At 45.2% G+C, this 27,344-nt stretch overlaps 1 protein-coding gene across 5 annotated transcripts in view; it reads right to left on the bottom strand.

Moving 5' to 3' along the window:
• Positions 1-27,344, bottom strand: part of TBC1D1 (TBC1 domain family member 1) — a 228,621-nt gene that overhangs the window by 153,291 nt on the left and 47,986 nt on the right. Inside the window, exon 1 of one of the 5 annotated variants that reach the window (XM_059382333.1) lies at positions 403-521. The exons of the other annotated variants lie outside the window; for them this stretch is intronic. Within the exon in view, the coding sequence (XP_059238316.1) occupies positions 403-432 (30 nt within the window). The 5' untranslated portion in view covers positions 433-521. Of the gene's footprint in view, positions 1-402; positions 522-27,344 lie in introns of those variants that run through there. 5 annotated transcript variants of the gene reach the window in all.

The raw sequence follows: 27,344 nt of genomic DNA, 5'->3' as shown, positions 1-27,344 counted from the left end.
CGCGGTGGGCTGCGCGGGGAAGCGAAGCAGCCGGCCTCCGGGGCGAACACCTGGGGCCGGGCGTCGGGCCTCGCTCTTCCCATCCGTGAAATGGGCGTGACGCCACCTGGCCGGCTGGGCCGACTAATGAATGAGAGCCGCCGGGGAAAGGGCTCCGGCGGCGCCCGCCACCCTCCGGCCGCTGTCCCCTGGCCGCGGGACGTCCCCCGCCGCGGGCAGTCCCGGCACGGCCAGACCCCCCGCCCCCCTCACCCCGAGCCGGGGGCGCTCCCCGCGCTCCGGACCCCCTCACGGCCCGACGGTTACAGAGGTGCCCAGAACGGCGCCCGCGGGGACGCCGGCTCCCAGCGCCGTCCGCTCCGGTAACGGGCGCCGGGCCGACGCTGCCCCGACGCCGCCTACCTTGGCCACCCAGCTGAACAATGGTGACATCGCGGGCCGGGCGGCGGCTCCTCGCCGGTCGCTCCCGCTCACTCCCGCCGCGGGCCCGGGAGGCGGCGGGTCGCCGGCGGCGGGCTCGGGGCGCGGCGGGGCGCGGGCATGGCTCCCCCCGCGGCGGCGGCGGCGGCAGTGGCTGCGGCGGGCTCCTCCCCGCTCGTCACGGCCGGGAGAGGTCGCGCCCGCGGGGCGGCCCGGCCAGCCGAGAAAGGGAAGTGGGTGGGGAGAGCGCGGGGAAGGGGAGGGGAGGGGAAGGGAGGGGAGGGGAGGGAGCGCAGCCGACCCCGCCCCCACCCCCACCCCACCCCCCACCGCCGGGCTCGGGGCGGGAAGTTGGGACTCTGGAGGGTCGCCCTCCTCCGGGGTACCTCGGAGGAGGAGTCCGACAACTTTCCGAAAACTAGGAATTCCTGTCTCAGAAGGCCCCGAGTTGAGCTAACACAAAGCCCGCCCAACTTACCCGGGGTTACCCCCACCCCCACAGCCTTTCTTTCTAAACGCTCTGAGATTGCTGGTAACAAAAGGACTAGTGTTTCCCCAGCCCCTAATACCTTTATATAATCAAAGGTGGTTTTCTTGGAGTCAGAAAACTACGCTATTGGGGGGTAGGGGGAGTAGCTCCAGCTCCTGTCAGCCCGCGTCTTTCAGCCACGTGAGAGATTTTGAATTCTAGAGTTTTCTTCTCTCCCAAGGCAAGATGATAAGACAGCGTAGTCAGCTTGTAGCTACAAAGGTTAAGGTAGGTTTCTAACTCAAGGCACTGGAGTTCCATGTTGGGGAAAAAAATGTCCAAAGGTCTAACAGCCAATGTGTAAATACACAGCGTGACGTCTAGCCAGCCACTCACTGGGTTCATCACGCCCATCAGCAACCCAGGGGGGCGCAAGAATTTTGTTTCTGTTACCTTTTGTTACAATGTGCCTCATTTTCAGATAGGCCAACAATGTTTTGATGATCTCCAAATGTCTGGCATTTGAGTTAGGTGGGTATTATCATCTATTGCCGCATAACAAATTACCCCAAAACTGAGAAGTGACCCACAAGTGTCTGTGGGTCAGAGATCCAGAAGCTTCTTGGCTGGCTGCTCTGGCCTGACCTATCTCTTGAGGCTGGGTTCAAGCTGTTAGCTGGGGCCGCAGCCATTTCCATCTTCCAAGCTCACTCACACAGTTAGTTCCTTGCAGGCTGTTGGACTGAGGACTTTGGTTTCTGTGGCATCACGTGGTCCTCTCCACAGGGCTGCTCATAAAATGGCAGTTCGAATGCCCCAGCACAAACAATCCAAGAAAGAGCATGTACCCACAAAAGACATCAATCATTTCATAAACTCATCTCAGAAGTGACTTCTTCAGCTGTATTGTGTGACAAACTTCAGCTGTATTCTATTCGTTAAAAGGCGAGGAAGGAAGTCCAGTCCATGCACAAGGCAAGGGGGATTACACACAGGCATGACTGCCAAGAGGAGAGGATGGTGGGGGCGAGGGAGATGTCATCTTGTTTCTCCTTGCAGGTAGGGTGTACGGGGAAAGCCAAGAGTTCCAATAGCATTCTAACAGAGCCTATCTAGGTAATTGAAAAGGGCCTTAGGACCATCTTAAGGAGCTTCTTCGTGCTTTTAAGCAAGTGATTGATTGATTTCTTTGAAAGAAATTCAGACCAGGGGCACCTGGCTGGTTCAGTGGGTAGAGCATGTAATTCTTGATCTTGGGGTTGTGAGCTCGAGCTCCACGTTGTGGGTAGAGTTTATGTAAAAGAAAAAAAAAATTAAAGCTAAAAAAGGGGGAGGGCATTTGTAGCCAGATCCTTCCCTGTTAGCATATCACTCCGCTCCCCACCCCACCCCCCACCCCCAGCAAGTAGAAGAGATAGAGATTAATGCTGAGGACACCCCTGTCCTCCGCAACCTTGCGAAGGTCACCCTCTGGTCACCCTCTGGCAATCTGTTAGAAATGCAGAATCTCAGGCCCTTCCCTTACCCAAAGCTACAGAGTCAGAACTTTCATTTTACTGTGATTCTGGACAGCCAGTGTGCACATTTGCGTCTGAGATGCACTAGTATATGAGAGTCATTGACATGGGGTTTTAAAATGAGCTTCTGGCCAACGGACCCTTGAGAGAACAGCTGAAACTGTCCAGGGTCCCGGGGATGATGAACATAGCTCAGCTAGAGGGAGCCCTGAGGGGTTCCTAGGCAACAACATAGTTAGATAGCAGTGGATAGAGAGCTGAGGACAAGTGGGACAAGCTGAGGACAAGTGGGTCCAGGACAAACGTCACCATACTCCATACTCCCATCACTCCAATCCCCAGACTAAGCTCTATGCCCAGAATTTAGAAGCAACTCTGGGATGAGGATTAAGGGAACCCAAAATTGATGAAAGGAACCTAAATTACTCCCAACCAAGGTAAATTTTCTGCCAGTTGGGCAAGTGATGGGGAAGCAAAAAAATTAGATTAAATTTAGGAGAATAAAAATCACACTTCTTGAGCATGTGCGTGCACACACTAAGAAAGTTAGGTCAAATTCTGGGTCTAACCGTTACAATGGGAGAATGTGTTAGAAGGTGAGATAGGGACATCGTCTTCATGATTTTACCCTGGATCCAGTTCTCCATATATACACATTGGGGCGGAGGCTCATCGGAACCTGGTTTGAACTTACATACCCTTTAGACACACAGAGGTCTCCCTCTGCCCCAGAGCTCTCTGCCTGATCCAGGACTGGGCAGAAAGCACTCACTTCATGGGAACACAAGGATCTTTCCATGGAACACACTTGACAGGCAGTAACAGGCAGGGCTCCAACACCAAATAGTTTAAGAAATATAGACGGGTCTTTTTTTAAAAAAATTTTTAAATAAACATATAATGTATTTTTAGCCCCAGGGGTACAGGTCTGTGAATCACCAGGTTTACACACTTCACAGCACTTACCATAGCACATACCCTCCCCATTGTCCACAGAAGGGTCTTATTTTAATTCACTGCCAACATGTACCTTGCAAGTCACAATGTAGGAAGCAATTGTGTTAGAATTTGGAATTTTATTAAAAGGAAACTGTTAACATCAGATAATCTGATTCCACATTCAAATACTACAATTTTCATTGAAACACCACACCCCCTCCCATCTGAAAAAAAGTATCCTTCCCCCAAGAAACTGTCTATTCCCCCAAGGAAGGACTGTACATAGACCAGGGATTGGTTATTTTTAACAGCTCCCTAGTACTCCTCTTTCAGTTGGAATTGAGAACCCCTACAGACAGAACCGTCAATACTCCAAGGTGCTGATGGTTCCCAGCCCTGATCGTCTATCAGAGTTACCAGTGGTGCCAAGGGGTAGGTGGGGGAGGAGAGTGGACAAGCGGGCCCTGTGGGGGCAGAGTCGAATTCTCAGGGACCTCAAAGAGCAATACATGCATGAAGAGAGCCAGTTGTGAGACCCTAAGGACTGAACAAGCTGGGGCATCTTCAAGAAGGGACACCCAATTATCACAACTCCCACCAAACCAAGCACAATGTGTCAGCCAAATGTACGTGGCCAGAGGTCAATACTGGTGTCGACCTCTCACTTTACTTAAAGCTTGGAAGAGTGGATGTATGTGGGTTCCTACCCTAACAGGTGAGTCTATCAGCCAGAAATAAGAACTACTTCCAAAGTGCTAGATCCCTTATTTAAAAAAAAAAAAAAAAAAAAAAAAAAGGGTATGAGGGATATCTGAGTGGTTCAGTCAGAAAAGCATGTGACTCTTGATCTCAGGGTCATGAGTTCAAGTCCCACATTGGGTATAGAGATTACATGAATGGATGAGTGAACAAATGAATAAAAGGAAAAAAATAAAATATAAATAAAATATAAAATAAAAAATAAAATAAAAATAAAAATAAAAAGACATGGTTGTCCTGTGAAGATGGATGGGCTATCCAAGTAGGATCGCGGAGATCTAAACAGGATCTATAGAAAATCCAAGACTGCTGTCCTTCTTGTAGCTTTAAAAGGATGATTTAATCTGTTTTCCTGAGACACTAAGGGAGGGCTTGAAGAGAGATGGGGGAACCAGGAACTAGAAGAGTTGCCCCCCTCCTAAGTCTGACTGTAATCACCCCCACCCCTGCAAGAAGCCCCCAACACTGCTGCCCGACTCTCCTGCCATGTTCCTCCTTTGGGGAGGAGCAAGAAGCTTGGACATCAAAATCTCCTGAGGATTCCGGAGGAGCTGTACCTGCTTGGCTGCACTCCACCAGCTCCAATGTGGAGGCAAGGAGGGGGAAGCATGCAAAAACATGACCTCACTCGCCAGCCTGGTCCTCTCCCCTCCAAGACCTGGGTAAAAACAGGGCCACCGTTACACAAGGAAACAACGTGGCTTCAAGTTAATCAGAACCACAGGGCAGCCACGATCCTGACACCAATGACAAGATGGGTTGTTTTTTTTTTTTCCCACACCACCAAGCAATCTCTGACACCAGCTGGGTGTCCGACAAGTCACCTCAGCTGGGACACCACTGACCTGGAGATAGTGACAGACCCCATGAGTTAGGAGCTCACTCCCCTAAGACGGTGGCCCCCACACACTCTTCCCATGGCAATCACAAGGCCAAGTTGCCTCTTGGGCTTCTGACCTACCAGCCACAGGTTCTCCTCACCCCGTCCTTGGGTTCCATTAATACACTAGAGTGGCTCACAGAACTCAGAGTAACTTTTCACTTCCTAGATGACTGGTGTAGTAGAAAGGACTGTAACTCAGGAACAGCCAGATGAGAGAGATGCACAGGGTGAGGTGTGGAGAAAGTGCAGGCAACGTGCACATTTTCTCAGAGCGCCACTGTCCTGGCCTCTCACCCGGAAGCTCTCCAAACCCTGCCATGTGGGTTTTCAATGGAGGCTTCATGACCTCAACTCGATCAATTAAATCCTTGGCCCCTAAGGACTGAACTCAAACTTCAGTGCCTCTCTCCACTCAATCCCCGACCCCCAACCCCAGAGATCAGGGGAAGGACTGAAGGTTTCCGATCCTCTAATCACGTGGTTAGTTCCTTGGCAACCAATCTCCTTTCTTAGGTGACCAGGGCCTTTCCAAAAGTCACTTCATTAACATGACAAAAGAACACCTTTCTGGCTGTCTTCACAGGAAATTCCAAGGGGTTTAGGAGCTCTGTGCCAGGCAAGGGGACAAAAATCAAATACATCTCTCTTATAAATCAATATCACAGCAACTAATCAGGGATTTATTCAGTTCAAGGACATTCATCACCTATTGTATAAAGCAACACATGTCTTGGTAAGGAACAGAAATGTGATTAAGACCCGAATCTTGACCTCAAGGGGGATAGAGGGGCAGCCAGTAGGACTAGGAAGGAAAAGAGTGAGAAATGCCACGAGAAAGGCCCAGGTGAAGCTCCAGGGAGTTCCCAGGAAAAAAAAAAAAGAAAGTTAACTTATGCTACAAAGGAAAAACCAGCTTCTGGCTGGAAGGTCAAGAATCTTTTCTCTTTGGGGCGCCTGGGTGGCTCAGTGGGTTAAGCCGCTGCCTTCGGCTCAGGTCATGATCTCAGGGTCCTGGGATTGAGTCCCGCATCGGGCTCTCTGCTCCGCAGGGAGCCTGCTTCCCTCTCTCTCTCTCTGTCTGCCTCTCCATCTACTTGTAATTTCTCTGTCAAATAAATAAATAAAATCTTAAAAAAAAAAAAAAAAAGAATCTTTTCTCTTTTCCCTTTTTTCTTTTTTAAGGACTCTCTACACCCAGTAAGGGGTTCAAGCTCACAACCCAGAGACCAAGAATCACATGCATGCCCTAGGGACTGAGCCAGCCAGGTGCCCCAAGACTTTCAAACTTTTACAGATGGTGATAAGACTTTCCAGGAGGAAGGATCAGCTGGACAAAGGGAATAAAAAAATGAGTGCTTGTCTCTGGAAACCAAGTCTTACTAAGACAGGACAGAAATCAGAGCTTACATTGCAGGAAGAGAGTTTCAGTAAATTTTAGTCTGGAGGTGTGCAGTTATCCCTTTCTGGCATAAAACTTTGTTTCCAGAAAAAAAATTTGCTGAGGATACTATCAAGTCCAAAAAGTCATGCAACAAAAATCCCTCTGTATGAACTGAAAACATGTGCCATGAAAAAACGTGCACTATGAACTTGAACTTGAACGTTCATAGTAGTAGTATTCATAACAGCTATAAAGTAGAAACAAGCCAAGAGTCCATCCACTGATGAATGGATAAACAAAATGTAATATACCACACAACACAGCATTTTGTCATAAAAAGTAATGAAGTACTGATCCATGCTACAATGTAAATGGACCTTGCAAACAATATGCTAAGTGAAAGAAGCCAGACACAACGGATTATATATTGTATGATTCCACTTACATATCCAGAATAGGCAAATCCATAGAGACAGAAAGTAGATTCCTGGTTTCCAGGAACTGGAAGGAGGGAAAAATGGGGAGTGACTGCTAATGAGTATAGGGTTTCTGTTCCGGGATGATGAAGATATTTTGGAATTTTTAGTATATTCACTATACCAAATACACTAAAAATATACTAAAAAACGAAATTCCATGGTATGTGAATTATGAATCAATTTTTTAAATATCTCTAGGTGATGCTTTAATGATTTTACATAAATTAATGCCATGAGGCTTTATAATAATGGGACCCACACTTTAGAGGGCTAGTTGTAGGAATTTTTTTTTAATATTTTATTTATTTACTTGACAGAGATCCTAAGTAGGCAGAGAAGCAGGCAGAGAGAGAGGGGCAAGCAGGCTCCCCACTGACCAGAGAGCCCAATGCAGGGCTCAATCCCAGGACCCTGAGATCATGACCTGAGCCCAAGGCAGAGGCTTTAACCCACTGAGCCACCCAGGTGCCCCAGGGATTTTTTTTTTTTTTTTTTTTTTTTAAGTAATCTCTACACCCACTGTTAGGAGTGAGTTGGACAGTTAGTGAGTCAGGGACAGGGTCCCCAACAAGAAAATCTAAAATCAGGACAGCTACAATAAAGCAGCACTGACATCCTGTTTTGCAGCTTAGACAGGACTAGCATTCTGCTTTGTGGCCTTTGCAGAAATGACTTCTGCAAAACATCCTAAAATAAGACAATTCACCACAAAGCATTTGTCAATATCACGGACAAGGGGCAGTTAAGACATAAGCCCCCAGATGTCAGCCAAAAAAGAGACCGTCAGTATGTAGACATTAACCTAATAGGTAGACAGATAGGTTACCAAAGCCCTGACTGGCACGACTCTGCACACCCTGATAGCTTAATATAGTTCTGCAAAAGAGCTCATAAAAATCCCTACTCTTAGAAACTCCAGGGGCAACCCTCTCAGGCCCACCTCCCTCTCCGGGAGCTTTATACTATCTCTCAAAAAACTCTGCTTTGCTGCCCACCACTCTTGGTCTGTCTACCTCTTCAAAGCGGCGTGACCAGGAAGAGAATCCCTACAACACAATGTGGGGCTTGAACTTACAACCCCAGGATCAAGAGTCGCATGCTCTACAGAATGAGTTTTAGGATTGAATGATATGCATGTGAAGCATCTAGGCCTGAATCCCTGCATATAGTAGGTGCCTAGGAAATGGTAGCCGTAGTGGTAGAAGTAGTAGTAGGAGTACTAGCAATGATTGCTGTTGGTTATTGATGGGTATTTATGGTGATTACTTTAATGTGTCCTCCTGAATGGCCTAAGGGCCATTCACTTGGTTGGTAAATATTTCTGGGTATATCTGTGAAGGTGTCTCCAGAAGAGATTTCAATCAGTAGACTGCCTAAAGAAGATAGCCCTCCCCACTGTTGGGTTGGTATGATCCAATAGTTGAGGGCCTCCATAGAACAAAAGGGCGGAGGAAGGGCAAATTCGTGCTCTCTGCTTGAGCTGAGACATTCATCTTCTCACCTATGGGCATCAGTGCTCCTGGTTCACAGGCCTTCAGACCAGGACTTACACTATCAGCTCCCAAATTCAAATTCACAGGCCTTCAGACCTGTACTGTTACACCACCAGCTTTCCTGGTCCTCCAGCCTACAGGCGGCGATCATAACCACAGGACCCAATTCCTATAATAAATCTCCTCTTACCTCTATCTGTATTGGTTCTGTTTCTCCGGAGAACTCGGACTAATACAACATAGGTTATAAATGCACAAATAAAAGAGAGATGATGGGCTAGAGGTCTCAAGTTCATGACTGGGTTTGCCGACAGGACAAATAGTTGAGATCAAAGAGGAGACACAGGAGACTGTGTGTTAGTCAAAACTAATTACAGGACGGGTGGGCCTCCATGCTTCTCAAGATTTTCCTCTCCCTTTTTATGAGTTGCTAAGTCTAGCAGCATGACTGTGTTCCATTTGTTCCTTTAACTCTTTAAAGCACACCACGAACTGTCCAAGTCCCTCTGGTAAATTCCCATCATTCTAACCAGGGAGAGGCTGGAAATGCACAAGCATTCCTGCCCCTCATTTTCAGACACCTCGGAAATTCCTCCCTCAGCAAGGAATCCTGTGAATTCCCACTACTTCTCCCCTGTTCCTCTTCCCACACATCCCAGCCCTTTTCACCTGGGTACCTCTGGCACTTTCTCTCAAGCACGTACAAGCAAACACATTTTAAATCATGGTAAATTCAAAATGGAGTTTTTGGGTGGCAAGACCAAGTATTGGAAAGCCCCCTTCAGAACACACAGTGCTTCATAAATTGGTGTGTGAGGGAAAGAAAGTTCTGGGTGGGGAGTAGAAGGATAAATTTGGTGAAGACTAATTTGGATGTAGACAATAAATTCAGGTTATTAACTAAAGAACATTCTACTTGGATGCCTCCATATCAACATTTAAATTAAGGCCTCTAATTCTGTTTTGATTTCGGGTATCAGGTTGTTATTTCTCGTTAACCAGTATAACAGCAAACAGATTTAGTAAGACATTTTTAATGGCTCCAGGCACCTTTAGTACGTTTACCAAAAAGCCTTGCAAAATTAAAAGCTGGCTGCAGCCCAACGAGAAATACTAAGACTCTGCAGTGTAAAAAGTGAGTCATTGAATTGTTTTTTTTTTTTTTTTTTAAGATTTTCTTTATTTATTTGACAGACAGAGGTCACAAGTAGGCAGAGAGGCAGGCAGAGAGGAAGGGAAGCAGACTCCCCACTGATCAGAGAGCCCGATGTGGGGCTCGATCCCAGGACCCTGGGATCATGACCTGGGCTGAAGGCAGAGGCCTTAACCCACTGAGCCACCCAGGTCCCCCGAGTCATTGAATTGTTAACTCGAGAGGGGACCAGCCAGTGACTAACTCCCTACACGTACAGTTCACTCCAACTGCAGGATGCCTTCTTTCCCTCCGCGCCCAGCAGTCTTTTTTGAAAGAGAAATTTAGGGGCACCTGGGTGGCTCAGTCCGTTAAGCGTCCAACTGTGGGTCTCAGGACAGGTTTTGATCTCAAGGTCATGAGTTCAAGCCCTGCACTGGGCATGGAGCTTACTTACTTAAAATTAGGAAGAAGGAATGGAGGAAGGGAGGGAAGAAGAGGAAGGAAAGAAAGAAAGAAAAAGAAATGTACTTTATGACAGATTTATCTCTTCATTAAGAAAAACAATGAATTCATTAAAATACGTATGACATTTCTAAAGAAGATAAATTCATGTATTTACTATTTTAATATCTGTTCCTGTCTCGTTATTTTGGCCTAATATGTATGGTAACTGTGTTCACGGTTTAGCTCGTAAAACATTCCAAAAATAGAAACAATGTTTTTCTATTTTTAGTCAGTCTATAAAGTTTAAGCAAATAAACTCTTCCCAAAAACTGTACACACATGTTTCAAAATCATGGAAAAACCCAGCCGCAATGAGCTCACAAAAGAAAACACTGAAAATTTAGTCATAAGGTTTTTGACATCCTCATCCTGGGTTATAACTAAACATAGATGCTCAGCTTTAAGTTCTTTAAGGTATTTCTTTTATAATAAAAATTATAACCTGAAAAAGCTACATACTGCATGATTCTATCTTCTAAGACATTATTCTGGAAAAGGTAAAACTATGGAGATAGTCAAAGATCAGTGGTTGCAAAGGGATTGGGGATGGAAGAGAGGGATGAATAGGAAGAGCAAAAAGGATTTTATTTTTTTCGGATTTTTATTTATTTGACAGAGAGAGACACAGCGAGAGACGGAACACAAGCACAGAGAGTGGGAGAGGGAGAAGCTGGCTTCCCACCGAGCATGGAGCCTGACTTAGGGCTCGATCCCAGGACCTCAGGATCATGACCTGAGCTGAAGGTAGACACTTAAGGACTGAGCAACCCAGGTGCCCCGAGCACAGAGGATTTTTAGGGCAGTGAAAATTACCTTGCACCCTTTTATAATGATGAATAATGTCATTATACATTTGTCCAAACTCAAAGAAGTTCCAACACCAAGAGAGTCCTAATATAAACTATGGACTTTGGATGATTACGTCCTATCAATGTAGGTTCACCAGCTGTAATAAATGTGTCAACTCAGATGGGGGGGAGGCATACTGACAATCAAAAAGGCTAGTTATCCGTGGACGCTGGGTGTCTATACTTTCTGCACACTTTCTGCAGTGAACCTAAAACTGTTCTAAACAAATGAAGTCTTAAAAAAAAATCATTGAGTTTTAAACACAATGGAAACTCTTCTTATGAATGTTCTCGCTCTTTTCAAAGCCTAAATTTGTTACGTGTCAGTATTTTTGGATCACAATATTTTTGGAACCATGTAGCAAGCCCCTAAAAAGCAGAACAGTGATTCTTCCATGTTGGTTACCCAGGCCTGGTACACAGCCACGCACTTCTGCATGGTCAGGCAAACAATTCACATCTGCTTCCTCGCCATAGCTTGCAAATTCTCCAAAATGTCCACCGAGCCGTGTACACTTGCATTTCCCCAAAAGGACAGTGTGATTTTCAGGTGCACAGAGCAAGCACACATTCCAGGAGTCAAGACACTGGAGCCACATTCCTGGGTAAGTGTCCCTCCGGAAACTTTAAGATAAATGGTCCCTCTGGGTCCGCAGCTCAACAAAGCAATGCACAGGTTATAAAACCAAACCATCATCTGCCTCCTAGTCTCTGCACACCGCTAGAGGAGGTACGTAACTGAAAACCATCTTTGCTGGCTTTGACAAGAGATATAAGGGATGAGAAGGTATAAGCAAGAAAGGGCTTCTGGGTTCCCTTTGTACTCGAATCTCCTTTGATGTCTCAAATGCTCACAGCTAGGGAGGTCTGAGACAGTGCTCTCCTCCCCTGGAATTGTTCAGACATGACAGAGGTTGTGCTCTGGGTGAAGTGACAATAAACCAGCTTTCAGAGGAGATCAGAAGTCCTCTAAAGTGGTCTGATTAATTTGCACACAGTCCTTTGGAATCTTCCTCTTTGTGGAGGCAGCATGGGGGGGGCGGTCGGAGTGCATAACCTACACACCATCGGCTCTGTGATCTCAGGCAGCGCGTGCTACATCTCCCATTTCCACCTCGCACATTTCAGAGGTTAGACTTGAGATCTCCAAGATTCCTCCCAAGCTTCCTTCAGGAATGCTATGAAATATGTGCTCAGTTAAATGCCCATGATGGGTTTATGCCTGGCAGCCTTAGCTCAGGGTCTAGACACAACTAAACACACACGCTTGCCAGTCACCAAGTCCTTATGTCACAAGGATGTCACAAGGATGCCAAAGCCCCTGGAACTTTTCAAGAGATCTAGAGTTGGTTCCTTACCTCAGGGGAGAAGTTTGCAAGAATGAATGCCTACGACTCCAGTGGAAGGAGTCACCTGCCTCTGGTCTAAGGTAGCCCTTCTCCAAGATCAAGGATCAGGAAGGGAGGAAATAATATCTACTGAACATTTATTGCATGCCAGGCATTTTCATACTTCATCTCGTTAATCCTTACAACAGCCCCAAAGTCTTGTGGGCCCAACTCCTGCCCTACAAAGCTGCAGGGTCAGGACCTCTGTCTCAGTGGGTCTAGAAGGTGCTACTCCTCCCCTAGTGGGTCTGGAGGACAGAGAATCAAGATGAAGAAAACTTTTTCTCAAACTTTAGGATCAAATGGGAGCTTTGCCTTGTAATTTGGATTTTTTTTTAATTTTTTAATTTTTTTGAATAGAAACATTTATCCTCTGCCTAGCTCACCACTGTGTTTTGGAAGCACATAATTTGTTTGGTTTCACAGGTTCACAGCTTAGGAGTTTGTCTCCATGTGTCTCAGGATGAATTACTAGTCTCACCCACATCTGATTGAGATATTTAAAGATTTTATTTATTTATTTGACAGACAGAGATCACAGGTAGGCAGAGAGGCAGGCAGAGAGAGAAGGGAAAGCAGCCTCCCGGCTGAGCAGAGAGCCCAATGCAGGGCTTGATCCCAGGACCCTGAGACCATGACCTGAGCCGAAGGCAGAGGCTTAACCCACTGAGTCACCCAGGCGCCCTTGATTGAGATATATAGATGAGACTTTGGACTTCAAACTTTTGAGTTGATGTTCAAACCAGTGAAGACACTGGGGGTTTGGGAATGGAATGAATGTGTTTCGCACTGAGAAAGACATGAATCTGGGGGCCCAGGGACAAAACGCTATAGACTTTATGTCCATATCCACCCAAAATTCATGTTGAAACCGAATCCTCCATGTGATAGGATTTGGAGGGGGGCCTTTGGGAAGGGATTAGGTCATGAGGGTAGAGCCCGCCTAAATAGGATTAGCATCCTTACAAAAGAGAGCCCACAGAGCATCTTGCCCCTTCCCCTATCGGGGACACATGGAGAAGAGGGACTTCTACGAACCAGGAAATGGTCCTCATCAGACAATGACTCTGCCCGCACCTTGATGTTGAACTTCTCAGCCTCCAGAAGTGTGAGAAATGAATTTCTGTTGTTTATAAGCCACTCAGTCAGTGGTGTTTTTGTTACAATAAACTGAAGGAACTTAAGGTAAATAAAAATAATGGTAATGGAACGTAATGTGTATTGAGAGCACGCTATCTACAAGCCACCACTGAAGCCAGTGAACCTTCAGAACGTGCTCATCACAGGCCAGGCGTTGTTGTGAGCATTTGTAATCTGCGGGTGGGGATCAGAGTTACCCTGTTTGGGGTGGGGAAACTGCAAGGCAGAACCAGGATTCAAGCCCAAGCTTGTCCACTTAACCTCTTTACAACAGTCCCTAATTGTCTCAAAGCCCGGCTGCAAGATATTAGTTATTCTATCTGGTGGACGAAGATGCCAAGGGTCAGAAAAGTAAACTACCTGGCCCGAGGTCAGGCCTGCATACAGCTGAGGTTCTCTCCACAATGGCAGGAAATCAAATGGTCCCGAGTGCTGTCAACACAGGGCTTCGTGCTCTGAGATTTTAGGGGGTCTCTTCTGGTCAAGAAAGGCTCTAAAGACACTCACCAGCTTCCAGCCAAGAGTTGGATTTGTGGGGGGAAGAAGTTCTACCCCATTTTGTGGGGCTGGAGGCTGAGCCAATGCCAGTAAGGCCACATGGATCTGGGCATGACATGGGAGCAGATTCTAGAAATCAAAGGAGAGAGGAAGAAAAGAGGAAGGAAGCACGTTCTCTCTGGGTCCAAGGAAGCAGAGCCCTGCTCGAGGCTACAGCTGGCCGGGACTAGGAAGAAGGCAGCGGGGTCTCCTCTGAGGCCCCACGGGGGGCTGGCGAGCCCACTCCACCCAAACCCGAGGTGACCAGGGACAAAGCCGGGGCTGGGCTCTTGGGTGCGGGCGAGGTGGCTGCAGTCTTCCTCCCTGTAAAGAGCTGACTTGGCTGATGGACTAAAGGACCCGGACCTTCTGGTGCCCAGGAAATTAGCTGGATGGGTACATCCCCTGCCAAAGCTTAATGACAACCTGATTCTTGAGGGAGATGAGTCTGGGGATCTAAGACCAGGTTTCCTTGTAAGAAGCCCATCACCTGGTCCTCCTCTCCACCATGAGACTATGGTTCAAGGGCTACAGGTGGGCCATGTCAATGGTGCACACAGCTTCCCTGAAGCAAGACATGTTGCTAAGTAGTTTCAATTCATAGTTGATAATATAGTTCCTATTATCTATGGATGGTGATTTCAAGTATCCAAGTCCAGCCCACTGTGTGCACAGCAGTGAATGTAAACCACCGAAGCATCCACAAATTCACTGTCACTTAATGTAGATCTATTGCACACCAGTGCACACCAGTCCCTGGAGATGCTACAGCAAACAAGCCACCTGTCCCCAGAGGGACGTCTTGGGGTCCAGTGGACCCAAGAAGCAAATAAACAGGAAACTGCATGGCTGAGTGAGAAATGTTGCAAGAAGAGAACGAACAGGTACAAAGAGAAGACCTTAAACTCAACCCTGGGATCTACAAATCCACCTGGAAAGAGTGAGGTTTAAGGATGCACACAAAGGCCAAGTGGAAATTAGCTGCAAAATGGCAAAAGAAGAGTGAGATTATCCCTAAACTACAAAAGAGCAGATTCTGATACTGGACTTTTTATTACATATAACATTCTTGTTTTCTAAGATTTTATTTTTTAATTACACAATATTTCAAAAAGATCAAATAGAACATTTTGATAGATACTCATGTAGCTATTACTCAGTTTTAACACTTTTAAATATTTTGCACATGGGTATACATATGTATATGTTTAAAGAAGTAAAATGTTACTTATAGAGTTCTTCCTACATCCCCAGAAGTACCCACTGTCCCATACTGGGTCTATCTTTCCCTCTCTGTTTTTATATGTTATCCCCATAAGTATGAATGCACAAACAATATGCCCTCACATCTTGTGCTTTTCAATTTCATCCTACATGGTTTCACAATGTATACTTTATTTTAGACAATGGCTTTTTTATACTCAACATCGTGTATTTTAGCTGCTGAATAAAATTCAATTGTAACAAATTGTATGACTAGTCCATAATTTAATTATCTCTTCCATTTTTGATGGAAATACAGAATTTTTATTTTTTTTAACCATAGCAGCAATACCCTTTTACTGGTCTCTTTGTGCTCATGTCCACAATATATGCCCAGACATGGAACAGCTCTATTACAGGCAACCACATCTTCAGCCCTACTGCACATGGCCGTATTCTGCTGCAGAATTGCTGTGTCCATTTATACATTTATACTCCCACATACATGCATGCATTCCTGCTTCTTCACATCCTTACCTGTCCTGATGTTATCAAGCTCTTAAATTTCAAAAACCTAATGAATACGATATTATTTTCTTGCTTTAATCTACTCTTGTCTAGTTGCCGGTGAGTGGCCATCTTTTCATAGGTCAAATGGCTATTCAGGTTTCCTCCTCCATAAATTGCCTGTTCACATTACCAGCCCCCCCCCTTTTTTTAACTAGGTTGCCTTTTTTTTTCCTTAAAGATTTTATTTATTTTTCAGAGAGAGAGAGAGAGAGAGTGTGTGAGCAAGCGCACAAGCAGGTACAGTGGCAGGCAGAGGCAGAGAGAGAAGCAGGCTCCCTGTCAAGCAAGGAGGCCAATGTGGGGACTCAATCCCAGGACCCTGGAATCATGACCTGAGCCGAAGGCAACAGCTTAACCAACTGAGCTACCCAGGCATCCCTGGGTAACTGATTTACAAAAATTCATTACGCATTTCATTTATTTATTTATTTTAAGTAAGCTCTCTGCCCAACATGGGGCTGGAGCTCACCACCATGAGATCAAGAGTCACACGTGCTCCCTACTAAGCCAGCCAAGTGCCCCTGGTTTATATTTTCTTAATGGTTTCATGTCTCCTGCCCTCGGGGATATGCAAAGAGATAACTGAAATGAAGAGTTCATGTTCATTTAGTGTAGGAGATACCTCTACTAAATGGTTAATTACTGTCCTGGAAATATTAAAGACCCTCAGAGAAGCTACAAGTCCTGTGGTGACCCCAGGCAGACTAAACCAAATACCAGCTTACCACAGGACTTAGGGTGATTTGTTAAATATTTTCTTTTTGGTCCAATTTTTTTGTTTAATTTGTTTGATTTCAGTTTAGAATTTGACTTTCATTGCTTAGAATAATTCTGAAAAAAATCCCACAAAAACATAACCACAAATGTCATAATTATTAACATCTTCATAACTAAATCCCTAGGCTATTAGCCTAGAAAGTTATCATCTAGCTAAACCTCTTTATTTACAGGTGATAAACTTGAAGTAGAACTTGAAATTCATCATTGAGAGAGGTTAAGCTATTCATTTATTTATTAATTCAATAGATATGTATTGAGCTTCTGCTCTTACAGACATTATTTAGGTGCTTACTATGTACCAAACATTAAGCTAAGACTTTCATATAAGTTTAAGCATTAGATACTAAAACAAAAATTAGAGACATTTGATGTCTCTAAGAACAGCTTCAAGAGGTAAAATCTGAGAAGTTAAACAGCTAGCCCAAGGCTTATAAGTAAAGAAAAGCAGGGTTAAAATGCAAAGATTCTGACCCCAGCAATAGGATACACCAGTGATGCTTGGCCTGAGTTCAAAACACAGAGATACGAACCTTGCAGAACAAACAAGGTCCTAGCGTTCACACAATATGATGTCCTCCTTCATAGAGGAGACCCGGTTCTTCCATTGAAGAGGGCGATGGATGGAGCTAAGGAGTTTATGCCCACACCTAGTAGAAACTCATCACGGACCTGTGCAGTCAAATTCTCTGATCCAGAGAACCCACCAGAGTTGGCAGACTCTAGTCTGCCCCTAGAGTACTTACTCTAGGGGCAGAGTAAGTACTTGGCCATCATGGTGAACAACAGTCACAGTCCCTGTCCTTCATGGGGCTCATGGTCTAGAGGAGGGGACAGACATTAAGCAAGTAAGGAAACCAGTGGGACACATAATTACAAAGTGTACTGAATGCTATGAAGAACAAGGTAATGTGGGAGAAAAAGACTTGTGGGCAAGGGACTTACTTTAGAATGTGTAGTCAAAAGGCCCCCAATTAACGCTAAAACAGAACTGACTGAGGCAGCCAGGTCACAAGTCAGGAGAAAAGCATGTGCAAAGGCTGTGTGAATGGAAGGGAAAAAATATCTCTGTGAATGCAAAAGAGAGAGTGAGGTAGAAAGTGGCTCATGATATAGCTGGAGATGGAAGCAAGGGATAGATGACCCGGGGCCCTGAGGCTGTGTTAAAAGTTGAACTTTATCCTCAGTGTAATTGGGGCAATATTAGTGGGTTTAAGAAAAGGAATCACATGGCTCAATGCTCTATTCTGGTCACTCTGGCGACCACATGGAGAATGGAACACTGGGGAGCAGCATGGGAACAAGAGACCAGTCCTCCGGTTTAAGAGGTTACTGTGATGGGGGCACCTGGGTGGCTCAGTCGTTAAGCGTCTGCTTTCAGCTCAGTCATGTTCCCAGGGTCCTGGGATCGAGCCCCGCATTGGGCTCCTGCTCCGTGGGAAGCCTGCTTCTCCCTCTCCCATTCTCTCTGCTGTGTTCTCTCTCTTGCTGTGTCTCTCTCTGTCAAATACATAAAATACTAAAAAAAGAAAAAAAAGAGGTTACTTGTGATGGCCTAGCTTAGTCTGGGGCTCACAGTGAAAATTAGGTAGAAGCTGATGGATTAAAGATGTATTTTAGAAACATAACCAACAGGGCTTGCAATAGAATGGAACTGTCTAGAATTATTGCTCAAATATTTCATGATTTGTCTTGAATTTTGAGTTTTGAATTTTGAAACTTAGTAAACCCTCTCCAGTGGGAAGTGTGAGGGGGATAGAAGGTTATATGATCATGACTCTTGTCTAAGGAACCATAAGGCAGCCTGGGACTGAGACTTTGTATCTTTTCTGGAGGTCCCTCAGCGCATCCTTTGACTTGGAAAGAATCCGGAATCCTTGATCTCTGGCTGCCTCAGATGGTTCTTAAGAAGGCGTATCCAGTTGGTTTTTTATGGAAAAAGACATTCAGAGACATGACTGCTACACACTTTCGGTAGCAGCAGCAAACTACTAACATGTATGATAAATACCAACTCTTGATCTAGAAAACTCACTAAATCCAGGAATTCAGCCATCACAGAGCAACTCCTAGACTGACATGAGACATCTGTGCCTCCATCAAAGCTTTGTACAGAATCTAAGGCATGGACATAAGCTGCGTGAAGCTGTAAGATGTCAGTTCTGCAAATGCTTACAGCTTGCAGCTGTAAGATGTTAGTTCTAAGCTGCAAAATTAGAGTTCATGAATATTATTTAAAAATTCAGTCATTTTTTAAGGGAGGGGGGGCAGAGGGAGAAAGAGAACCCTACAGAGGCTCCACGCTCAGCGTGGAACCCAGTGCAAGGATCCATCTCACGACCCTGAGCTCATGACCCCAGCTGAAACCAAGAGTCGGATGCTTAGCGGACTGAGCCACCCAGGCACCATACCATTCAGACGTTTTAAGATAATCAGTGTTAGTCCAGGCTGTAAATGTGTTTCCTATTTTTTCCAGCATATTCCATGTAACTCTCAGTCTTCTCTGGGTTATCGCCTTTTGCTTCCAGGACCTCCTCAAGGCTTTCATCTGGTTCCTGCTGGACTGGGGAGAAGACGTGGGAAGCTCTTGACCTGACCCTGGCCTCTGCTCCTTTATCCTGTGCTATTTCCTGTCTCCTGTTTTCTCTGCGGGAGCCAATCTTGTTCACATATTTCAAAAAGTGGGAGCCTTCGCAGAGAGGGAGTGTGGAACCCGGGACAACGGGGGAGGGTAAGAAGGAACACAGCCCACTTTATATGTAAATAGAACGTTAACTATCAGAAATCATTGTGGTAATCATAAACTTAACATGCTGGAGTGTGATTTTTCAGGCATTTTGAAACACTTGAAAACCACTTAGCTCAAACACAGAACAACCCAGAAAGAAAGGGCAGCTGCCTCCACAGCATTTCCTAACTTGTAACGTACTTTTGCAGACATGATTTCACTTCCTATTAACCTTTGGTAAATTCAAGTCCTCCACTGTGACCAAAGCAGCTCCCCAAATTTACCCCAAAGCAACTGCAAGATGAAAAATAGACCTCACCCCGACTTATCTCTTTTACCAGCTCCGTTCCTTTGGTAGCAGAATATGGCACCCATGGTAAGTAGAGTCGCAAGGATCTGTCTGGGCTCCACAGTCCTGTCCTGGGCAATGGGAGTACCAATGACCTTGGCTGCGGGCACAGGATACAGGGGTGTTGTATCCTGCGGACATCTGCCAACCCTACTCCAACCTAGCCCAGCACCTTGATGCATAGCAGTAAAGGGCCTCTTCCGCTTCGATGTGGAAGGCAGTTTTGCTGAGTGGCCTTGCAGTTCAAAGGTAAATACACTTGCTCTCCAATTCATCCCAGAACGCTCTCTCTTTTTTTTTTTAAGATGTTATTTACCTTACCCAGAGAGAGACTGAGCACAAGCAAGGGGAGCAGTAGGCAAAAGGAGAAGGAGGAGCAGGCTCTCTGCTGAGCAGCTGGACTTGATCATGGACCCCAGGATTATGACCCGAGTCAAAGGCAGATGCTTAACCAACTGAGCCACCCAGGTGCCCCCATTCCAGGACTCTTTAGCCCACGTGTGTGTCTGCATCTGAGTTTGTACACAGAAGAAAAAAAAATCTGTTTATTTGCAAAAGGCCCACCTTAAATACAAGCAGGCACTCATGGGTATTATCAGAGCTCCTACTCCTAGCCTGAGACAGCTAGCTAGTAAGGGACACAGCTAGGATTTGGATCTGGTATATCGTGTGATTAACTTAACTGCTACACGGAGCTGGGAACTGAGTACCATTAGCAGTCAGGCAGACCACGTAAATGCGTGAAATGCTGGGTGGAACAAACTAGAGAGTAGGAAGAGTGGGCAAATAGATTCTGCGTGCCAATCTGCAGGCACTCAACAAACTGCTTTCGTTCTTCAAAAAAAAAAAAAAAAAAAATCTGTTAGACACCTGTCAACAGCCAATATACTGTTAGTGTAAAATACCACTAACTGCCACATTTGAAAGCATTTTGACACATTCATCTCTAATAAATCGTCTTAAAATGGTACTCTGAATCTGGGCAGAAATAAAGTAAAAGATGTGGTTTAAGTGTCCTAAAGAAGGGGATAAACAAAGACTGTTGGGGTGTACAGGTGTGAAAGCAAATCCAACCCAGGAAAGCCTCCTGGAGGAGGTGGCATTTGAGCTGAGAGAGATGGAAAGCTTCTTAAAGGTTATGAAAGAGAAGGAGCTCTCTAGACTAAAGAAATAAGAATGAGCAAAAAAGAGAAAAGCTTGGTTATTTCAGGAGAATAAACAGGGCACCTGGCAGGCTCAGTCAGTTTAGTATGTGACTCTTGATCTCTGTATTGTAGGTTCAAGCCTCATGTTGGGTGTAAAGACTATTTAAAAATAACATCTTTGAAAAATAAATAAAATAAAGTGAAATATTTTTTAAAAAGAAGAATAAACAGGGGCACCTGGGTGGCTCAGAGGGTTAAGCCTCTGCCTTCGGCTCAGGTCATGATCCCAGGGTCCTGGGATCGAGTCCCGCATCGGGCTCTCTGCTCAGCAGTGAGCCTGCTTCCTCCTCTCTCTCTGCCTGCCTGTCTGCCTGCTTGTGATCTCTGTCTGTCAAAAAAATAAAAAAAATCAAAAAAAAAAAAAAAAAAAAAAAAAAGAAGAATAAACAGTCTCATTTTGTTGGAGAATAGGGTACAAAATCGTGGAATTACAGAGAAAAGTATGAAAAGTCATCCTGGTCAAGGCCCTTGACTGTCAAGCTAAGGGGTTTGGCATTAATGGGTTGGGCTTGGAAGGTAAGCAGGTCAAAAAATGGGTTTTCTTGGAGGTAAATCTGCAATTTTGATCTTACAGACTTTTTTTTTTCTTAAGTAAGCTCTATGCCTAACATGGGACTTGAACTCATGACCCCAAGATCAAGAATCACTTACTCTACTGACTAAGCCAGCCAGATGCCCAATGATCTTATATACTCTTTCTTTCCGTCTCTTTTCCTTCCAAGATTTTATTCATCTATTTGACTGAGAGAGACAGCAAGAGAAAGGAGCACAAGCAGGGGGAGTGGGAGAGGGAGAAGAAGGTTTCCCTTCAAGTAGCAAGCCTGATGCGGGGCCCGATCCCAGGATCCCGGGATAATGACCTGAGCCGAACACTTAACAACTGAGCCACCCAGGTGCCCCTTATAGACTCACTCTTTTCTTAAGCATACATTTTTTTCCTAGACAACTTCAATCTGAAAAATATGTCATTATACTTAGCATATGTTTTTAAAAGTAAACTTGGTCACCACGAATGTATATGAGAAAGGGGGCACAAAACTAGCAAATCCAGCAAATGTGGCCATCTGTTTCCACAGCTCTGAGTACAGATCAGCAAAAATAGCATTTTTTAAAACCGCAAAACTACAGCTGAAATCATTGCCAGTGTAGGATTCCACAAGTGACTACTTATCATTTATTTGCCTGGAATCTTCAATAAAACATATCATCCCCAGGACATCGTGGAAAACTATTACCTGTTGCATTACTAATGCAAGAAATGAAAAAGGAAGGGAGGAAGACAGGGAGAAAGGGTGTGTAGCTTGTCGGAAATGTAAATCAAATGTCAGAAGTGACCTTTGTAAAAGTAATGACGAAGGAAAAGAAAAATATCAAACGATCTGTGCTGAACTTTTACGAAAAGGCAGTAAAAGGTATAAAAAAAATTGAAATTTGGAGTCAGAGAGGCTCTGTTGGAATCTCAACTCTGTCCTTTGACTCTGTATTCCTGGGATGAGCTAAATTTCCTCATCTCTAAAAGGATAATATTATTTCTTCCTATAATGGTGATAACATGGTGAGGGATGAGAGCATGGTGTCGTGTATCACGTATATTTGTGTCTTCTCTTCCTGTGGGAAGGAAGGGATGTGCCTGCCCTCTTGAGCTTGTGGCCATGGATGTTTCACAAACCCATCTGTGGCTTATGTTCTCCCAACACATGAAGGGAGTCTAGATGTGGACCCAGTCAGCGGGGGGCTTCATGCAGGGGCGGGGTGGGGGGGGGCAGATAACCCCAGAGACCAGATAAAAATCATCATGATTTCCATCGTGGCACGAATCAGGTGACCGATCGGGGGCTGGGGGGAGGTTATTAATTTACTCCCCTTTGCTGTAGATTCATACTGAAATCAGTGGACACACTTGAATGTATCATATGAGGTCTAGCAGGGTGGCTGACCGAGCCACCCAGGCGTCCCACCATCCTAACTTCTTAATGTACACAGTTTTCCAGACTTGACTCGTGCTCCTCCCTCCCTTGACAGACCTTCCATGGATTTTACCAGGATTCTCTGCACATCAGCCTGGGTCATTTTAATTTATTTGCACTTACTTGCAACTGTGCTTCTCTACAGCCTTTTACCCAAGTCATTATTAAGCAATGAAAGGGACATGTTTAGTAGGTAAAATGATTTGGAAAGATCTTAAACTTAACAGCAAAGTAGTGGATTTGATATATTATAGAACTGGTATGTTCTGCTTCAGTAACGTGGGAATCTAAAACTACGTAAGCAATGTTCTGTTGCCAGTAATGACAGGCACGTGACACTCCTTGATTAAGCCGTGATTGCACATTCTGACACTCTTTTAAAAAGTCTGATATTAATATGCATCAGCTTAAAAACATACTCTAAAGAATTCTTCCGGGTCACTCCCTGATTAAAAGCACTATCCCTCTCTTATCCAAGGAATTCCTACCTGATTCTATTTCATTAACAACAGGCTTTTTATATCACACTATATTCCCATGTATCTTTTTAAATATTATTCTACAATTTAGCTTTCATACTTTTCCTCCCAAAATTGCCAGGAAAGTCACCTGATTTGAGTGCAAAATGTGGGGGGCACCTGGGTGGCTCAGTTGGTTAAGCATCCACCTTCTACTCAGGTCATGATCTCAGGGTCCTGGGATCGAGCCCCAAGTCAGGCTCTCTGTTCAACAGCGGGCCTGCTCTCCCTCTCCCTCTGCTGCTCCCTGCGCTTATGCTGTCTCTCCTCTCTCTCTGTCAGATAAATAACTAAAATCTTAAAAAAAAAAAAAAAAAGAAAGAAAGAAAGAAAAGAAAGGGAGGGAGAAAGAAAGAAAGAAAAATGAATGAATGCAAAATGTGCCTGAGTGCCAGGGCCAGGGTGGGGGAGGGGGAGGCATGGGGGTGTGTGTGGGAAGCAGTCTCTGGGGCTGTCAGGGGCCTCACACAAAGCAATACGCGGCGATGACTACACATCCTCAATCAAATGCATGGATTTGCTTTGATTTCCTCTGTAAGTTTCCTGCAGCCCAGATCAACTCAAAACCATCCCATTATGTGTGCACGCAACAAGGACATGAGAGATCATGGAAAAACCAGGACTCCAGGAATGGAGGTTTTAATTTACATTCGTCCAATGACTGCCCAAGAATATCAGTCGAATCAGAAGGACTTTAAATCATACATGGTAAAATTAAAAATCTAAAAATCTAAAAATCTAAAAAACTCGGGGCCATCGTCCACTGATTGAAGGAAGACCACAGCCCAACCTCAAAGACCAGTGCGAAGATGCAGTCTAAGCCATCTCGAGACCACTGGTGTGAACAGGAGGCCCCCAGGCTCTGTGGTCCCCACCTTGTGTGCACAGCTAGCCCAGGGCTGCTTTCTACGTAGGTCTTCTCCGCCTGCGCCTTCACCTCCTTGCAAGGTTGCCCGTAGGAATCACGAGTTATTACAATCAAGAGAAAGGCTTATTTATAGCTGAGGACCTGTAGCATTAATTTGTAGATCGGTTCCACACTCACAGAGTGAGGGCTACAGGAAAAGCCCATGTCCTTTATCAACGGAACTTGATAATTTTCTAAAACCTAAAACTCTTAATGACTTCCTCCTTGGGGCAAAGACTGTGACCCGTTTCTAGATCACCCAAGTTTTATTTTCCTGGACAAACACTACCACCACTTTATAGATCCTAAGTGTTTTACTAAACAGATATTCTGATATCTTTGTGCCTTACATTGTTTGAACATGAAGGACGAGAGATTTTCAAATAAGCAAGGTCCAAACTGGGTTAAAAATGCATACCATCAGTCAGCCACTTATATTTCTCACTTAAAATAAGTAGGGGGGCGCCTGGGTGGCTCAGTGGGTTGGGCCGTGATCTCAGAGTCCTGGGATCGAGTCCCGCATCAGGCTCTCTGCTCGGCAGAGAGCCTGCTTCCCTCTCTCTCTCTCTGGCTGCCTCTCCGTCTACTTGTGATTTCTCTCTGTCAAATTAATAAATAAAATCTTTAAAAAAATAAAATAAAATAAGTAGGAAAACTCCATCAATTCAATATGAAGTTTTCCTGCCAAGAGATCATCAAGGCACTTTTCCACAATTAAAACAAAACAAAACAAAACTTATCACCTGTGCAAAAGTCACTATGCTTTATAATGTCTAAAGCACAGTATTAGACCCTCTACACAAAGATTAACATAAAATCTTTTTTTTTTAATATTTTATTTATTTATTTGAGAGAGACCACAAGTAGGCAGAGAGGCAGGCAGAGAGAGGAAGGGAAGCAGGCTCCCCACTGAGCAGAGAGCCCGATGTGGGGCTCGATCGCACGATTCTGGGATCATGACCTGAGCCGAAGGCAGAGGCCCCAACCCACTGAGCCACCCAGGTGCCCCTAACATAAAATCTTCTTAACAATACTTTGTGGTAGGTTCTCTGATGATACCCGCTTTACAGACGAAGCAGCTGAGGCACAAAGGGGTGACGCCATTCAGCCAGAGCCATTCAGGAGCAGAACAGCAGCTCAGACTCATTCCAGAGCCCGGGATCTCTTCACGTGGTTTGCTTGTCGTAAGATTATATTGACTAACATCGTCCCGGCTTCTCAACTCTGTTCCCTTCAAAACAAACCCTGAGAAAAAGGAATTGGGGACAGGCCATGTGTCTGGCTAGAAATCCCCGCAAGTACAATTAACAACACAGGAAAGAAAGAAAAGTCCCAAAGTGTGTGGCCGTGAAGGGGTTACCTCCAGAGGCAGCTGGGGTTCGACTCCACTGGGGAATCGGAGGAATCCCAGAGAACAAGGGTGGGCACAGGGCAGCCAGCAGGTCAAAGCCGACCCACTGCCTCTTTCTGTAGAGAAAGCTGAACTGGCACCTTGCCCGGCTCATGCTCCCCACCCAGATCTGCGGCAGGTCTGGATGCAGCAGCAACAGAGACCATGCGGCCTGGAAGGTTCAAATCATTTACTCTCTGGCCCTTAAGAGAAGGAGTTTGCTGACCCCAGATGTAGAACATCTGGGAGAAGGGAGGGAAGCTGAGTATTTATTTACCTTATTAGTTTTGGGTTGCCCTGGGGTCATTAGTTCCCCAGCACTGCCAAGCTGTCCTCAGGCAATCTGAGCTCACCCCTGGGGCTCCTGAGAAAGCCTTGGGCTGAGAAGCAGAAACAGGATGGCTAAAATGAGAAGCTTCCTCCGCAGGGGAGCTGCAGGGGAGCTCGGAGGGCGGTCAAGGGCCACCCGCCGGGCGGCACCACATGGGCTACCTCCCATCTCTCTGGGCCTCAAAGCTTCTTCTAGCACAAGAAAATAATCTGATTTAGTACAGAGATGAGTGTAAATTATATTCAAAAATACACTCAAGAAATTTAAAAGGGCTCAAAACACTTTATCGGTTATTTTGCAAATAATTTTCCTAAACCCTAGTACTAGGAAACACTATCATTGCCACCTATACCCTCGGTCTAAAATTCTCCACCACGTGGTCAAATATTTCAGAAGAGTCCTCAGAGATATTGTTAACTATCAGGAAAACTAGAAGCCCGACAATAAATTGAGAGGCTTCTGCCTACCACTGATATCCGCCTCTCACTTAGCCACTTAAAATCACCATCAGCTGCTGAAACAAAACTGATTGAGAACAGCGGCATTATTCACAGTCACCAACAAGTGGAAGCAATCCAGGGGTCTGTCAACAGCTGATCAGAAGCAATCCAGGGGTCCGTCAACAGCTGATCAGATGAATCAATTAGTACCATGGAATATTATTCAGCCACGAGAAGGAATGAGCTACTAACACTACAACACGGATGAACTTTGAAGAGATTATCCTAAGTAAAAGATGCCAGATACAAAAGGCCACGTGTTGTAGGATTCCACTGAAAAGAAATATCTAGAGGGACAGGACTGGGGAGATTGAGCGGGGCGAAGGGGAAGCTGGAGTGCTTCTCCTTTGCGGGAAGTGCCAAAACTGCTATAAAATTCACTTGTGATGATTGCACAACCCTGTGAATACACCAAAAACCGCTGGATTGCACACTTGACTTGGTGAATTTTATGGGATGTGAATCAAAAACCGAATGAGAAGAGGCAGGCTTCTGTATTCAAAAAAGAACGTGCTCACAAAATGTTCTCTGTGGCCACACTTAGCCCTGCTCACTGCCTTCATTCCCCTCCCTGTCTCTCTAGCACGTTGCCTCTTCCAGGCTTCTTTCTGGGCCCCCTCCTTTTTCTGGCTGTGTCTTCACACTGCGCGGGGTCAGGTTTTGGAATGTGACTGCATTCTGGCCATACCACCAGTTAGCTGTGTGACCTTGGACAAGTTACTTAACCTCTCTAGGCTTTAGTTTCCTCATCTAGAAAACAGACAGTAATAGTGCCTACCTAGTATTGTTATTATCATTATTATTAATGGACACTTATTGAGCATGTACTATTTCACAAGCCCTATTCTTTTCTTTGGAGGTTTTCTCTTTAACATTTATTGATAATAAACGCTGCATATGTTTAAGGTCCACGATTGGATGTGTTTTGACATATGAACATATCTGAGAAACCAATGCAACTTACCAAATATTTCCATCGCCCCCAAAAGTCCATGCGCCCCCTTGCA

The sequence above is a fragment of the Mustela nigripes genome, chromosome 1 (assembly GCF_022355385.1).
Source record: "Mustela nigripes isolate SB6536 chromosome 1, MUSNIG.SB6536, whole genome shotgun sequence".
NCBI classification, from domain to species: domain Eukaryota; kingdom Metazoa; phylum Chordata; class Mammalia; order Carnivora; family Mustelidae; genus Mustela; species Mustela nigripes.
The sequence above is the reverse complement of the archived record's forward strand: the minus strand, read 5'-3'. Positions and strand labels throughout refer to the sequence as shown.